The sequence below is a fragment of the Lycium barbarum genome, chromosome 9, assembly GCF_019175385.1.
Source record: "Lycium barbarum isolate Lr01 chromosome 9, ASM1917538v2, whole genome shotgun sequence".
Lineage (NCBI taxonomy): Eukaryota > Viridiplantae > Streptophyta > Magnoliopsida > Solanales > Solanaceae > Lycium > Lycium barbarum.
In genome coordinates, this window is record NC_083345.1 from 123,619,270 (window position 1) to 123,634,450 (window position 15,181).

A 15,181-nucleotide genomic window follows, 5' to 3' on the forward strand; every position below is an offset into this window, starting at 1 on the left:
CTGCTCCTTATCATAAAAGGTAACAATGTTAAACTATAGAGCAAATTCAGCTACTATGTACATGTTCAAACAACCGTGTAACCTTCAATGTTGTAACAGGCAAACGAAACTTCAGCATTATTCTAGAAAAGGATAATATGCTATAAGGACTGAAATGTATCCTAATTCAACTGACAGCTTGATCATCAGAAGATGATCAACTATACACCACACTGGTCGGCTGCTCTTTCCTCCAAAATTTAGAAGCCTTTGGTGCCTCAACCTTGATTGAGCTAGCTAGATATCAAATTGTGAATCAGCGCATGGACATCAAAGTCCCAACTCTTTTTTCCCTTTCTTGTTTCTTCGCAATGGGAGTCCTCATCAACTTATGCAGTTCTTCCATCACTGCTTTCTCAACTTTGTCAATTGATTGCAGCAGCTTTCTCTCTGGTGTGAGGCCATCGGAGTCTCCCGAGTCGTTCTGATAAGTGATATCGAGCAATATCTTTGGTACTTTACCTACAAATTTGGGATAATGCCTGCTTCTCAATGTTGGATGTGGAGTCATAAACAAATTATCGTGCTCAAGTTGAGAACCTGATGTAGAGTCAGAAGGATCAAGAACAGTCCGGTCCTGTGGTATAGGACTCTCAAGTTGTTGGCCTTCGCTCTCTCCCAAGCGAGCGCTTCTTCTTTCGATAGCCTATATAGAGAAGAATCATATAACAATCAGATTCATCCAGATTAGAGGAGAACTTTCATATCCAATTATATGCAATTTGAGCACCTAATAAGTGCAGTAAAAATAGATTTTGGTCCAATACCTAGATTAAGGTTCAATTAGCATTGCAGTATGAAGCCACAAAGCACAAACAAAGTTTTCGCTAGAGATGCAAAGAACCTCTTTCTATTTGTCTTCTCATTGCAAAAGTCAATCTAGGAAAACTCTACTTGGAAGTTGAAAGCATTAATCAGCTTCCAAGATTGGTTAGTACTTGTCTTGTTAAGATGCATTTCTGACTAGTTGAGTTCGATCAATCAATAACTGAAGTGTAACAAGCACATGAGTTCTATCAAGAAGGCAGATCAAGACAATCCATTGTACCCAAAGTTGCCAAAAAGCTCGATATAAAGCAAAAGAATGAACTAAATGTCAAATTCACTTATGGATACTCTTCCTACAACCTTACCCTAGCACATTCAAACTTCATTAACCAATCTCAATGTACTTCAATACACAAACATAACAAAAATTCACATCAATAAAAAAAGGCAATACATATCAGATTTGTATAACAAATTGAGCAAAATATATGCCTGACAAGTCAAGAAAAGTAATTACCCTCAGAATGGAAGTGATATCCCGAAGAGGAGTTCTTGGATACCAAGAAGGAAGGACAATATGCCCTCCTCGTCCCATGCGAAATGTTCTCTCGACCAATTACCCTAGCCGAGTTCCCATTTCTCGGCATCCCAATACCGACCCTTCTTCTGGCACCATTCCAATCACCAGCACTAAAATTCATCGTAGCCCTGTTCTCTTGTTCATCCTCGAAAAGGGTAAAAAATGTCCCTCTACTTTTAAAAAAAGACTAAAAATATTCTCCATTACAAATTCGGATAAAAAATACCTCTCCTGTCATTAAAGTTTTCAAATATACCCTGTCTTAACAGAAATTTCCAAATACCCCAAAATAATCCGATTTTATTTTTAAAACCTGTCTAGAATATACTTGGATTGCTACATTCATACTAGAAAATAAGCTATAACTACAAATTTGTGTATCAAATCAATGAATAATTCGAGATATTTAAATTGTGGTTTCCGTTTCTTGATTCATGCCAAGCCAATCAGAACGAAAAATCAAATCGTCAGCTCTATGATCGTATGAGTTTTTTATCGTATGAGTTTTTTTTTTAGTTAAGTCGGATTTAAATAGAGCTGGTTTAAAAAATGAAGCCGGGTTATTTTGGGATTTCCATTAAAACAGAGGTATATTTGAAAACTTTAATGGCAGGAGGGGTATTTTTGACCCAAATTTGTACCGGAGGATATTTTTAGCCCTTTTCCCAAAGTAGAGGGGTAATTTTGATTTAAAAACTCAGAAAATTAGTAAAAACGGAAATCCCAGCTGCTTACTCAGATTTCAAATTTTGAATTTTATTTCGTTAGCTGTTCTAATCCTCAAATGGGCTAGTCAAACGGATATGCCCCTCGACTATTGTATCATAATGCCCCCCCCCCCCCCCCCCCCCCCGTTTAAAGCTGGACACAAGCATGCCTCTGCTGTTCAAAGTTGAGCTATTTATGCCCTTAATGAGACGAAATCCACCAAAGACCCATTTTTCCCAATTGATACCCAAGTAACCACTCGACCCACTAACCCAATCCTTTAAACTCGAACCCCACCTTTATTTTCCCCTTAGTTGAAGGACATATTTGTTCAGTCGCGCATAGTATAGGGGCATATTTGATCCATTAAAGTTTCTGAATTGCATATTGCAACAATAGTTCTGAGTTATTTTTGTGCACCAGCAATTCTCAATTTGGTCCCATTGATTTTTTGTTATTGCATTTGGAAACTGAGTCAAATCATTCAATCGTTACATTCCATTCAATTTTAAAACTAAAATTATGGCACAAAAACAACATGTTGGCACAAAATGTCATTGCATTCCGAAACATCAAAAACATTTGTAGTTACAATTCATCCAACCATTACATTACACAGTGGCGGATCTAGCATGCTAGGTGGGGGTTCCATTGAACCCCAACTTTCGACGCGGAACATAAATTTATGTATAAAAATTTATTAAAACTGCAACAAATAGTAGACATGAACCCATAACTTTTAAAATACGACGAGTTTACACTAAGAATCTTAAGTTTGAACCCATAGAGTTTAAATCCTGGATCCGCCTCTGACATTACATTGCATCTAAATTATACAACTAAAAAACCAAATACAATTACATAAGATAGATATTTTCCTTCAAAGTTCCAAGTCTTTATAGATTCATTGGAGTCCACAAAGTGAGTTGGAGCAGCAACTTCACATCCACAAACCCTTACACGGCTACTTGAAGAACTCGAAGCTTCCGACATTTTATTAGAAGTAAAATAAATAAAAGAGCAAAGTGGCTAGAAATCACCCGAGAGTTAACTTTCTTTAAAAATCTAAGGGGAAGAATATAACCCTAACTGAGGACGACGAATCTACTGGTTAGGATTCTCGTATCAGCTATTGGTGAGCCCCCCTTCATTTAGGGTGTTATCTTTATGTCATGTTCATGTCATGATAGGCAGCAGAGGTATGCCGGGAGCCTTGTCCCGGTAATTAGTTCAGGCTTTATTTTTAGAGGTTTCATAGAGTGGTCTAGCATATTATGTCAAATGTTCAGTTATCGTATAACCCATGTTGACTACGCACTTATTATGTTTCAAACTATTTCCGCACTAATAATTCCAAACAATATTTCCAGTATTTAGTATTGATTATTAAATCACATGCTTCATTTAGACTTCCGTGTTTTAACTTATATTTCGCATTAGTACATGTCCCATGTTGATTTGGCAAGTCATGTGATTTGCTTGGTCACATGTAGCAAGGCACCGAGTGTCGTGTTACGTCCAAGCCCAGCTTCGAAGTGTGACAGACATAAACACTAACAATTTGTAATTTTTGTAGATAAATTTATACTTTGGTCAAGGTAAAGTCATTCGATTTTAATAGTAGATTGGGGACGAAAATAACATATGATACATTCTAATTGTATGTTTAACCGTGACAAGTTATTTATAATACTAGTCATGGGACACGTGTGTTCCTCGTGTATCCCATGCTAATTGAAATAAACGTTTTACAAGTACTACAATAAGTGTGCCATGAATTGCACAAAAATGCAAGCTTAAACTGATGAATGATGAGATTAATTATTTGACCGATATTTGTTATCGTTGTAAAATATAATCATATTGAAGAATGGCTATCAAATGAATTTTTAAAGTAATGTTGACCTACTTCAATTATGAAAATCTTGTAATATATCAAGTATTCGACTTAGACAGTAATTTATAATTGTATATGTCAACTACACATAAATTAAAAGCGAGTTTGAGGAATATCGGCTACGGTTATAAATTTTAATGTCTTAAAGATTTTGCCTTCTTTAAAAAAAATTTATAATCTCCTCCTTTTTATAGCCGCATACATATCAAGAAGTTATTGTCGAATGAGATCTCCTGACCATCCTGATTAGTTTCTTAGCATTGACCTTTATTTATGTATTTAATTTATTTATGAGTCCTTTCACATGTAAATTTAACAAAATAAATATTAGTTAAGTTATAGACGTATAGTTAGTAAATATTAGTATATTGAATAGATATAATTGTATTATAAAAATTAGCACGCGCTAGTTATGACCCATAATAGGATTCAAAATAGTGATATAAAACCTTCGAACAATTTAAAGAGAAATCACAAATTATAATACAAAATTTAGGCACAAAAAAATAATACAAACAAAAGGATCTTCTAATATAATAGGAAAACTAATAAAATTTCACATACAACTTGCAAATGTAAAGCTAAACAGGAAAAAAATGACATCTTTTTTCTCCATGCCTTAGCATCCATTATTTTGTACTCAAAATCACGTGTTTTTGCACCAACTTTTAGAGTATTAGTAAAAGGAGGACTTTTATTTTCTTTCCCTTCATTGAATAAGAAAATGAAGATATGGCAGAAAATTAATCTGTAAACATTAACGCATTCAAAAGATAAATCATGAATCAGGGACATCAATAAATGGAGATCAGAAACACAACAGTATAAAAGAAGAATCTAGGAAAAAAAAAAAAAACCTTTGATATTACAGATTGAAATGTGATACAATGTGGAGCATTTGATGCGCTTTTTTTATAGTGTGAACTGAAGAATACAATAAGTCAGCAAAAATATTTTTATCACTGTCACATGGTTAAATACAGACCGTATTTTATTTTATGGCTTGTATTTCAAAACGTATTTGGAATTTGGGAACACTTACTTGATGAAAGTTGTAGAGCTTTGAAATACCTTTCCAACGATATATTATCGGGGTCAAACGGACATTTGTGCAAAGAGTTATGACCATTTTACTGAGGAGACGCAGGGCAGTCCGTATTTCAAAATACAGCTAGCATTTTGCTGGACGTAAACTTCAATTTTACAGGACAGTATATATTCGTCCATATCAGTTCAAGTCATTATTTTTCATTCCTTCAAACCCTAGAACGGCCTCCTACTCTCTTCCATCATCAAGAACACCAAGGTAAGTCTACTCTAATTATTCCAAGTCAATTCTAATACATATCCTTGTAATCTAATCAAGAAATCATTCTTCCTAATCTAGGGTTTTCAAGAAAACCCATCTCAAGATTCAAGAATCAAGATTTAGGAAATCTTCTCCAAAATTCAAGTTTTGAAGCAATGAAGGTATGGAGAACTTCCATCCACATGTGGGAATCTCTACGTTCTTCGTCATGCTCCGTTTCTTGATATCCATGAAGTTCAAATCCTAGGGCATTAAACCCAACATATTGGTAGCCCGTATTTATGTATATGAATTTTGTATCTATATTCCTTATTGTATTCCTAATCTTCCATTACGGTTATTAGGAATCTTAGCTTAATCCATGAATCATGAATTCTTCCTCATGTGTTCTCATTATGTTTATATGAAACTTTATGATTTTATCTAGCAAGTACAAGCATGTTTTCAAGTCAATTATATATATGATTACGAACTATTGTTATTACTCGTGAATCAAGAACATGTTTGCAAGACTATGACAAGTTATCTTATGAAACTATATTTCAAGTTATTTCATGAAACCATGTTTACAAGTTATTTCGTGAAACCATGCTTACAAGTTATTTCGTGAAATCACGATTACAAGACAAGTACAAGTTAATTCACGAAAATCATGGGATTCTTAGCCAATTATATTATGTTCATGTTTTTGGGAGTTGCACGAATTACTGAGAAGACTCAGATAGCCTGAAACTATGTAGCCACCATAAGACAAGGATCGCTCCGCCCAGTTAGGACGATACCTTGATTTTACACTGAATGGATCCATCAGGCACGTTACCACCTTATACCCTGGCAAGGTATGAGGGCTCTGCTGGTCCGGCGAGGTACCAGACTCCACGTACCCACGTGGTGATATCACATGTCGGTTTATGAAATGTTCTCCCTACTTATCATGTTTTACTTATGTTATATATATATATATATATATATATATATATATATATATGTACTCATGCTCATGTTCATGTCAAGGTTTTCAATTTCAGTTCTTATCATGTTATTCCATGTCCCATGTTATTTCTTTCAGTTGCTTTACATACCAATACATTCAATGTGCTGACGTCCCCTTTTATTGCCCGGGGGCCTGCATTTCATGATGCAGGTACTGATATACAGGACGACACATCTGCTCAGTAGGACAGCATTCGTATTAGCTTATTGGTGAGTCCCATCTCATTCGGGGTTTAGTCAACTTTTGTTTTATGATTAGTTATGCATCTAAAGTATGCTGGGGGCCTTGTCCCAGTGAGTATGTTTTCCAGTCAGACTCATGATAGAGGTTTCATAGACTAGACAAGTCAGTTATGTTATGTCAGACATTCAGAGTCGGATAGCCATTTTGGCTCGTTCATGCTATTTCCGCACTCATGTTTAAACAAGTATTTTATTAAGTATTATGACTTACTACGTTTTATAAAGGTTCATCATGCATTCACATTATATTCCGCTCATATATGCCTCATGATGACGCTCGGTCACATGCAGTATGGCACCGAGTGTCGTGTTTCGCCCAGGCTATGGTTCGGGGCGTGACATAAACTTGGTGTCGAAACAAATTTATCTTTGTAGCAATTAACTTGCTACGGATATTGCAGAAAAATAAATAAGAAATAATTAAAAGAAAAAGACTGATTTCATATATTTTCGATAATGAGAATTACAATGATTGGCAATATATATATATATATATATATATATATATATATATATATATATATATATATATATATATATATATATATCCTGATCATGAAAGCTAAGAGACTATAACAACCTTATCTAAAAAATAGACAAGTGTCCTGCTTCTAGAATTCCTAATGGAACTAGGGGACTTAATTGAATTATAAAGACTCTTGGGCTAAAGTGCCAACTAAAGGACTAGAGGGTAAATAGTAACATAAACAACTAATTAATAATCCTCAGAAAAGGAATCACAACATTCCATTCCTCTTCAAGAACCTTGATATCGTCAAGGTTCAAAATCTGGAAATTGGCTCTTCAAAAATGAATACTCCTCCCAAGTTGCTTCTTCTGGAGCAAGATTAGCCCACTGAACTAAGACCTCAATCATATCTTTGTTCTTTTTTTTGATCAACCTCCGATCTAAATTTATAATGGTTCTGTCAAAATTTGTCCATCAGAGGTGCAATAAGGAGGATCCTCAGTTGAGAAAGTTTTATCTCCAATCTTCTTCTTTAATTGAGACACATGGAACACCAGGTGTATTTTTTACCCGATTGGTAACTTGAGTTCGTGTGCAACAAGCCCAATCCTTCGAATGACTTCATAAGGACCAAAATAACGAGCAGAAAGCTTGAGATTCTTGCGAATTGCAACCGAAGTTTGACGGTAAGGCTGCAATTTCAGAAACACAAAATCCCCAACTGTAAAGCTTCGTTCTTTCCTTTTTCCATCTGCATAGTTCTTCATTCTTGCTTGTGCTTTTGCGAGGTTATCTTGCAAAACCTTCGACATCAGCTATCTTTCTCTCAATACCTTGTCTGCTGCTTCAAGCTTAGATTGTGCAATGAGATCAAAAGTGGGTTATGGCGGGTCATAGCCATACAATGCTTTGAAAGACGTCATTCCAATCGTTGATTGAAAATTGGAGTTGTACCAAAACTCTGCAAGTGCCAACCATTTACTCCAATCTGATGGTTTGTGACCCGTCATACATCGAAGATAGGTCTCGACACAAGCCTTTCAGATTGCCCACCCGTTTGCGGATGATAAGCCGTGCTTGGCTTAAGTTGAACCTGCAATCCCTTAAATAGTTCTTTCCAGAAAGTGCTAACAAAGATTGGGTCTCTGTCAGAGACAATAGAACTAGGAATGCCGTGCAATTTACACACATTGTCTAGAAACAATTGGGCAATCTGGCTAGCATTATAAGGATCAGTTAAGGCGAAAAAATGAGCAAACTTTGTATATCTGTCAATGACCACAAGCACTGAATCTTTACCATGAGACTTGGGTAACCCACTGATAAAATCCATCGCTATATGCTCCCAACCCCTTGTTGGAATTGGCTAAGGTTGAAGGAGTCCCGGATAACCCATGCTTTCACCCTTGTTTCTCTGGCATGTTTCGCATTGGGAGATCTGATTCTTAATATCTTGCAATAAAGTAGGCCAATAAAATAGTAATTTCACTCTTTGTTGAGTAGCATGTATACCTGAATGCCCCCCCATGGTGTAGAGTGCATTTCTTCAACCAGTTTGCTGCGAAGAAGCCCATGGTTGCCCACCCAAACTTTGTCATTTCTTCTAAGGATTCCATTCTGCAACTGCATGCCTTGAATTGCACTTGGATCTATACTGAGCTGCATGATAAATTCTTGGGCTACTGGAACAGTTTGATAACTATCCATAATCTCTTCAGTCCACTTGGGCTGGACCACTGTAAGGCCAGAACATTCTCCTTTATCAAACCTCCTGGAAAGAGCATCTGCAGCAACATTTTCTACTCCTTTCCTATATTGAATCTCATAACTAAGACCCAATAGTTTAGTAACTCCCTTATGTTGTAGTGAAGTAGTGATCCTTTGGTCCTTAAGGAATTTCAGGCTAAAATGATCGGTTTTGATCATAAAATGGCTAGGTTGCAAATAGTGTCGCCACTTTTCTACCACATATAGTAATGCAAGCTCTTTTTCATATGTTGAAAGGCCCAAGTGACGAGAGCTCAATGTTTGGCTGATGAATGCCAAAGGTCTTCCATTTTGCATTAGAACTGCCCCAACTCCTTTGCCACTTGCATCTACCTCTACCACGAATGGTAATGAGAAGTTGGGCAAGGCTAAAACTGGTGCATGAGTCATGGCCTGCTTGAGCTCCTCAAAGGCCTGAGTGGCTTCTAACGTCCAGTCGAAACCACCCTTCTTCAATAGGTTAGTCAAGGGCTTACTAATTATGGCATAATCCTTGACAAAACGTCTATAGTAACCAGTGAGTCCCAAAAATCCTCTAAATTCCTTAATTGATCTGGGACACACCCAACTCAACATCGCCTCAACCTTGGTCTCATCAGTGCTAACCCCTTCACTTGAGATTATATGACCCAAATATTCCACTTTGCTTTGCCCAAAACTGCACTTTGATTTCTTTAAAAACAATTGATTACCCTTCAACAGCTTGAACACTTCTTGGAGATGTTTGAGATGATCAGACAAAGATGTGCTATACACCAATATATCGTCAAAAAACACAAGCACGAACTGTCTAAGAAATGGGCCAAAGAGTTGATGCATAAGCGCTTGAAAGGTTGCAGGGGCGTTAGTCAACCCAAAAGGCATGACCCTAAATTCCCAAAGCCCATGGTGGGTTCGGAAAGCTATTTTAAACTCGTCACCTTTCTTCATATGGATTTGATGATAACCCAACCTTAGATCCAATTTAGAGTAAAACTTGGCTCCATGTAATTCATCTAATAAGTCCTCAACTATTGGTATGAGGTCCTTATTTTTTATAGTAGCCTCATTTAACTTACGGTAATCGACACACATTCGCCAGCTAGAATCTTTCTTTTTTACTAAAAAAACCAGAGAAGCAAAAGGAGATACACTTTTAGTTACTGTTTGGGCCCTCAACATTTCAGCAACAGTTTTCCTTAATGGAATTCTTTTGTTCAAACGAATAGCGATAAGGCCTCAAATTAACAGGCCTTGTTCCTGGAAAAAACTCTATTGCATGATCACATTCACGAGTTGGGGGTAAGCCTTTTGGCTCTTGAAACAAACCATCAAACTGGTCCAACAACTTATTTACCTCATGAGGTATGACCTCTTTATCCTCAGCTGAACAAATCATCAAATAACATTTGGGCTATGAAATTGCATTGCCCCTTGTTAATTAATTTGGAAATTCTCTTTGTGTCTACATGGGATAATTGTCCTTCATCAGTGCAACTAATTAAAGTTACCAACTCCGATCCATATAAAAATGATATACTCAAGGGGCGAGTATGTAACACTACTGGAGCGACTGTATCAACCCAATCCATACCCAATACCATATCACAACCTCCAACCTTGAGCACGCCAAATGTGAATTTGAAGTTTAGCTCCTGCATTTTCCACGAGAGCTTATGGCATTTCTGTCCACACCTCAAGTACTGTCCGTTGGCAATTTTGATCCTTATGGCCTGCGTAGATCTTCTACCAAGGCTGAACTAGCCTTAAAAACTTCTGGATTGATGAAACTGTGGGTTGACCCACTATCGATTACCAAAAATTTTAACCGTTGTCTTGCCCAGAATCACATTTAGTGTGACTTCAGCATGTTCTGGTTCCTCAAGCTCCCCTCCTTCTTGCTCTACCACTTCTTCACTAGCATCCTCAAACACCTCATTCTCCATGGTGTTAAGAATTTTGTTCTTACATTAATGACCCGGGTGATATTTATCATGACACTTATAACATAAATTCTTCTCCCTTAGCATTTCTAGTGTCATATTTTTCTGCTTTGGATTTCGAGTACTAACCACAATAGGGTTTTTAGTCATTGGACTTGGGACATTGGGCCTATAGTTGGACTGGTTAGGACGGTGCAAGACTTTGTGGGATAATTGTTTGTCCATCTGCTTATACATAGCAGTGAATGAACCTTCATGTAGTTTGGCACATTTATAAGCCTCCAATAATGTCTTAGGCTTTGCAAATTGCACCAAGGGCATTATATCTGGTTTCAAACCTCCAATGAAACAGGAAACAAAATGAGGCTCAGGTAACGCTGGATTAATTAAGACCATAAGGCATTTAAGTTCGTCAAATTTTCTTTGATAACTTTCTACATCAGTGACCTGGTCCAAACGATTGAACTCTTTAACAATTTCCACAGGCATGTTATTTCCAAACCTTTCACAAATATCATTGTAAAATTGGGCCCAAGCAACACAACCCCCATGATCAGCTAAATAGTTGTCCAACCAACAATCAGCAAAATCCCTTAAATGAATCGCCACATAATTAATCTTTTCCTCATCCGCTACTTGATATAAATCAAAGTATTTTTCACAGCGACGTAACCAGCTTCTTGGGTTATTAACATCAAATTCGGGAAAGGTGAGCTTTTCTTTTGGGAGTTTAGACAAAGAAACATTGGGTTCAACTCCATTGTTAGGTTGTGAGGCCTAACCCGAAGGAGTGGGTTGAGATGAACCAAAAGGTATTGAGTAGGGTTGAGAAGATGGGTTCAAAATTAAGGGGTAAGAACAAGGTTGGCTTATCAGGCTAGTAGAGAAAGAGCTGACAGGGTTTCTGAAGCTGGGGTTCATTGACAAAGGGTACGACTGAGGAAGAAATGGCTGGGTGGACATGGGGTAGGGAAAAGCATGGGTAGGTGGTGCGACGAAAAAGGTTGAGAGTTGGTGGGTGGTAGTGGAAAAGGGATAGATGTATTGGTAGGTCTTGGTGGTGGTCGAAATGCGGTAGCGGAAGGGTTTAAAGGGGAGCTCGAGTTCTTTCCACCATACTCCGATTGCCAGAGACCGCGGCTCCTGATACCAATATGTAGCAATTAACTTGCTACGGATATTGCAGAAAAATAAATAAGAAATAATTAAAAGAAAAAGACTGATTTCATATATTTTCGATAATGAGAATTACAATTATTGGCAATATATATATATATATCCTGATCATGACAGCTAAGAGACTATAACAACCTTATCTAAAAAATAGAAAAGAGTCCTGCTTCTAGAATTCCGAATGGAACTAGGGGACTTAATTGAATTATAAAGACTCATGGGCTAAAGTGCCAACTAAAGGAATAGCGGGTAAATAGTAACATAAACAATTAACTAATAATCCTCAGAAAAGGAATCACAACAATCTTTCAATGGACTATACTCCTAGGTGTGTTCTTTCCGTTTATAGCATCCTTTCTTCAGAAATTATACTATTTCATTTTTTCCCAAGTAAGGAAAGAATTTATATAAGGTAAAGTATTGATTAATTTCAAATTCTTAAATATTAGGACTCTCTATATATTTGGAATAAGAAAGATTTAATGACCAAATTTAGTTTATTTAAAAGTCCTAAATATTAGAAAAAGAACTAAATAACTATTTTGTCTAATGTGAAATTTATTTAAAAAAGGCGAATGACTTTCGTGTAAGTAAAAATCTTGCTCGATTTTGAATTTCTGAAAATTAAGGATTCTTACTTAATTCAAATAAGGAAAAATGTAATAAAATTTTAGTGATTTCAAAATCCAAAATATTATATTATAATTAAAGAGGATCACCACCTTGACACCCTAACAATTAGGGATAAAATTAAATGACGAACAAAATTTCGCCATTGATATCAGAAGTCAAAATTATGATGGTATTGATACACGAATATACACTCTAGAGAATAAGGTGAAGGGAAAAAACGAACTACGTTATATATGAGCATAATAATATAACACAACTATTTGTAACAAATTAACTCAATAACAGAAAGGAATATGGTAGGGTAGAAGATGACAACCTGAAATTTGCGACCGAAGAAAACTGAAATCAATAGTTTTGCCACTAAATCGATATTTTACATAATCAACTAATCAACATCGCAATTATTTAATCGAGTCTAACCTCCATAAGTAGAAGGAGGTGATTTTAGCGTTCACCTGAAACAAAATTCACAAAGAATCAAGTCAATACTAATTACCCCGAAGACTAACAAATTATACAAAATTAAAACAAAAAACAAAATAAAGCATGACTAATCATCGCAATTTAACTAATTTCTGAATATTTTTTTGAATTTGCGATGTAAGGTAAGGTAAAGTTTAGGCTACAACGACATTACTTGATAGGAGGAATAACATAATCAAGAAAAATCATCAATCAATTCTATATATATGCCAACGGAAAAAGAATTTGCAACTCTAAACTAAACATGCCCGTACTGGCGGCACTAATAGGTAAAGGTGTCAAAATGGGCTGGCCCAGCCTAACCCAGCTCTAAAGGGTCAAATAATTAAATGGGCTAGGGCGGGCTGGCCTTTTAATTGAAGGACATGCGAAATGGCAGCCCAACGCAGCCTTAAGTGGGCCGCGGGCCAACCCTTTAAGTTTTTTCGTCTTTTGAAATAACATTTTCTAAGTGATTTTTGTACAATTTGAACATGAAATTTTTGCAATATGAAATAGAATCTTCTACCACCCATTCTTGCTCAAATCCATATCATAGAAGAAAAAATTCAACAGAACAAATCTAAATTATTATTTTTAATCACTGATTTAGATCACGTTCAAAAGAATTTAAACATAATATAAATTCTAAGACTAAAAAGTATTACTCTAGTTTCTAATTACTACTTAATAGTACATACATTCTTTTTTCTCATTACTTTTTATCTTTTTGTTTAATTACTTATATTTTTTTTTTAAATTAACTAATTTATTATTCTTTTTTAACTTTCAGGGCTGGCCTCAGCCCAACCCTTGAGGTCGGCGGGCCAAGAGAGGTTGGGCTTTTGAGCCTCACTTCTATATGGGCCAAAGAAATCTTTGCCCAACCCTACTTAAATAAAGGGTTGGGTTGGGCCGACCTCGCGGGCCAAGCCCATATTGACAGCTCTATAATAGGGTTAGACCGGCTGCTAGGATGTGAAAATCTTGCCTCTTGGTGACCCAAAGAACAATCTAATTTCTAATATTTTCGAAATTAACCGGGATTAAAGTTAGAAGTACGACATATTGGAGATTCCTGTTTTTTGTTGTTTTTAAGGAGTCGCCACCTAATTATTTACGGTGAATTAGGACACCTAAAGTTTATTAAAGTTATTTTTTAAAGTTAACTCTGTTTAAGGTCTGCGAAACTTAAGATTCTAAGTAAGGGTTCAATTAGTCTAAAGGGAAGGTATTAGGCACCCTTTAAGACCCATTAACAATGGTTGACCGACCGGACTTATAATTAATTAGGCTAAGTGTAAATATGATGTTATAGAAAAAAAAAGTAGCTTTGTAAGTATGACTAAAGTTATAGATAGACATGTAAGAATGCTATTTAAAATAGAACTTGTAGAAAATAATAATTTGTATAAAAGAATACTTTTAATGCTATTTTGAAATACAACTTATAAAATGTTGTTAAAGTTTTAAATGAAAGTGTAATAGTGTTGTTTAAAATAATACTTGTAGAAGACACAATAATTTGCGTAAAGGATTTAGTTAAAATAAACTAAAAGAAGCAAAATATATGATGTTTATATGTATTTGGAAAGAAGTGAGCTATGCCGACGCACAAATTAAAAGAGTTATTACAAGATTAGTATCGGTGAAATTTTAAAGTTTCACAATATCAAAATATGACGAAAATGTCGGAAATCGGAGAGGATTTTAATGCTTAAAAGAATGATCATTTTAAAAGTATTTTGAGATCAACATGATTCGTTTGGGAGATATAGTTATTATTACCCCTTTAAATAGAACCCCCTCGGAAAACTTTTTAAACACTTTATAAAATAAAGTTAAGTTATAATTTAAAGTAAGTGGGTAGTTAAAATCGAATTTAATTCTTGATCGGACAACTCAATCCTGTTTAGACCTGTAAAAGAGCAATTAACAGAAAACTTTGAACTAACGAACTAGACTGAGTTATTAAACCGTGAAAGCAAATTCAAAACTCTAATTATCCATTGTTACTAGACTATCCCACTGATTCTATTAAAATTCATCTAGGCTAAGAAAGACAAAAACAAGATAAATGTTAGGCAAGTAAGCAAACACACAAAGATTGAATAAAAGAAACAGATGTGCTAAATGGGTTTGACCCATTCGATATGCTGTATGATCTGCTGGTACCATTGGGCTTCGGCCCAACATTTTTTTTACTGCTTCGAGTGGA

General features: G+C 35.7%; 1 protein-coding gene across 1 annotated transcript; it reads right to left on the reverse strand.

Moving 5' to 3' along the window:
• Window positions 1-6: 6 nt before the first annotated feature.
• LOC132609848 (protein POLYCHOME-like) lies at window positions 7-1,527 on the reverse strand. The gene is made up of 3 exons (XM_060324019.1): window positions 1,325-1,527; window positions 580-685; window positions 7-501 (listed from the first exon to the last, which is right to left on the reverse strand). Exons 1-3 carry the CDS (start codon window positions 1,400-1,402, stop codon window positions 296-298), a joined length of 390 nt encoding a protein of 129 aa, XP_060180002.1. The 5' UTR covers window positions 1,403-1,527; the 3' UTR covers window positions 7-295.
• Between the last annotated feature and the right edge of the window lie 13,654 nt (window positions 1,528-15,181).

Excerpts from the sequence above, each read along its gene's own strand:
- LOC132609848 (XM_060324019.1), bottom strand. The coding sequence starts at position 1,402 with ATGGGACGAGGAGGGCATATTGTCCTTCCTTCTTGGTATCCAAGAACT. Across the intron at positions 686-1,324 it reads ATATCACTTCCATTCTGAGG|GCTATCGAAAGAAGAAGCGC; the intron begins GTAATTACTTTT and ends TTCTCTATATAG. Across the intron at positions 502-579 it reads TCCTTCTGACTCTACATCAG|GTAAAGTACCAAAGATATTG; the intron begins GTTCTCAACTTG and ends CCAAATTTGTAG.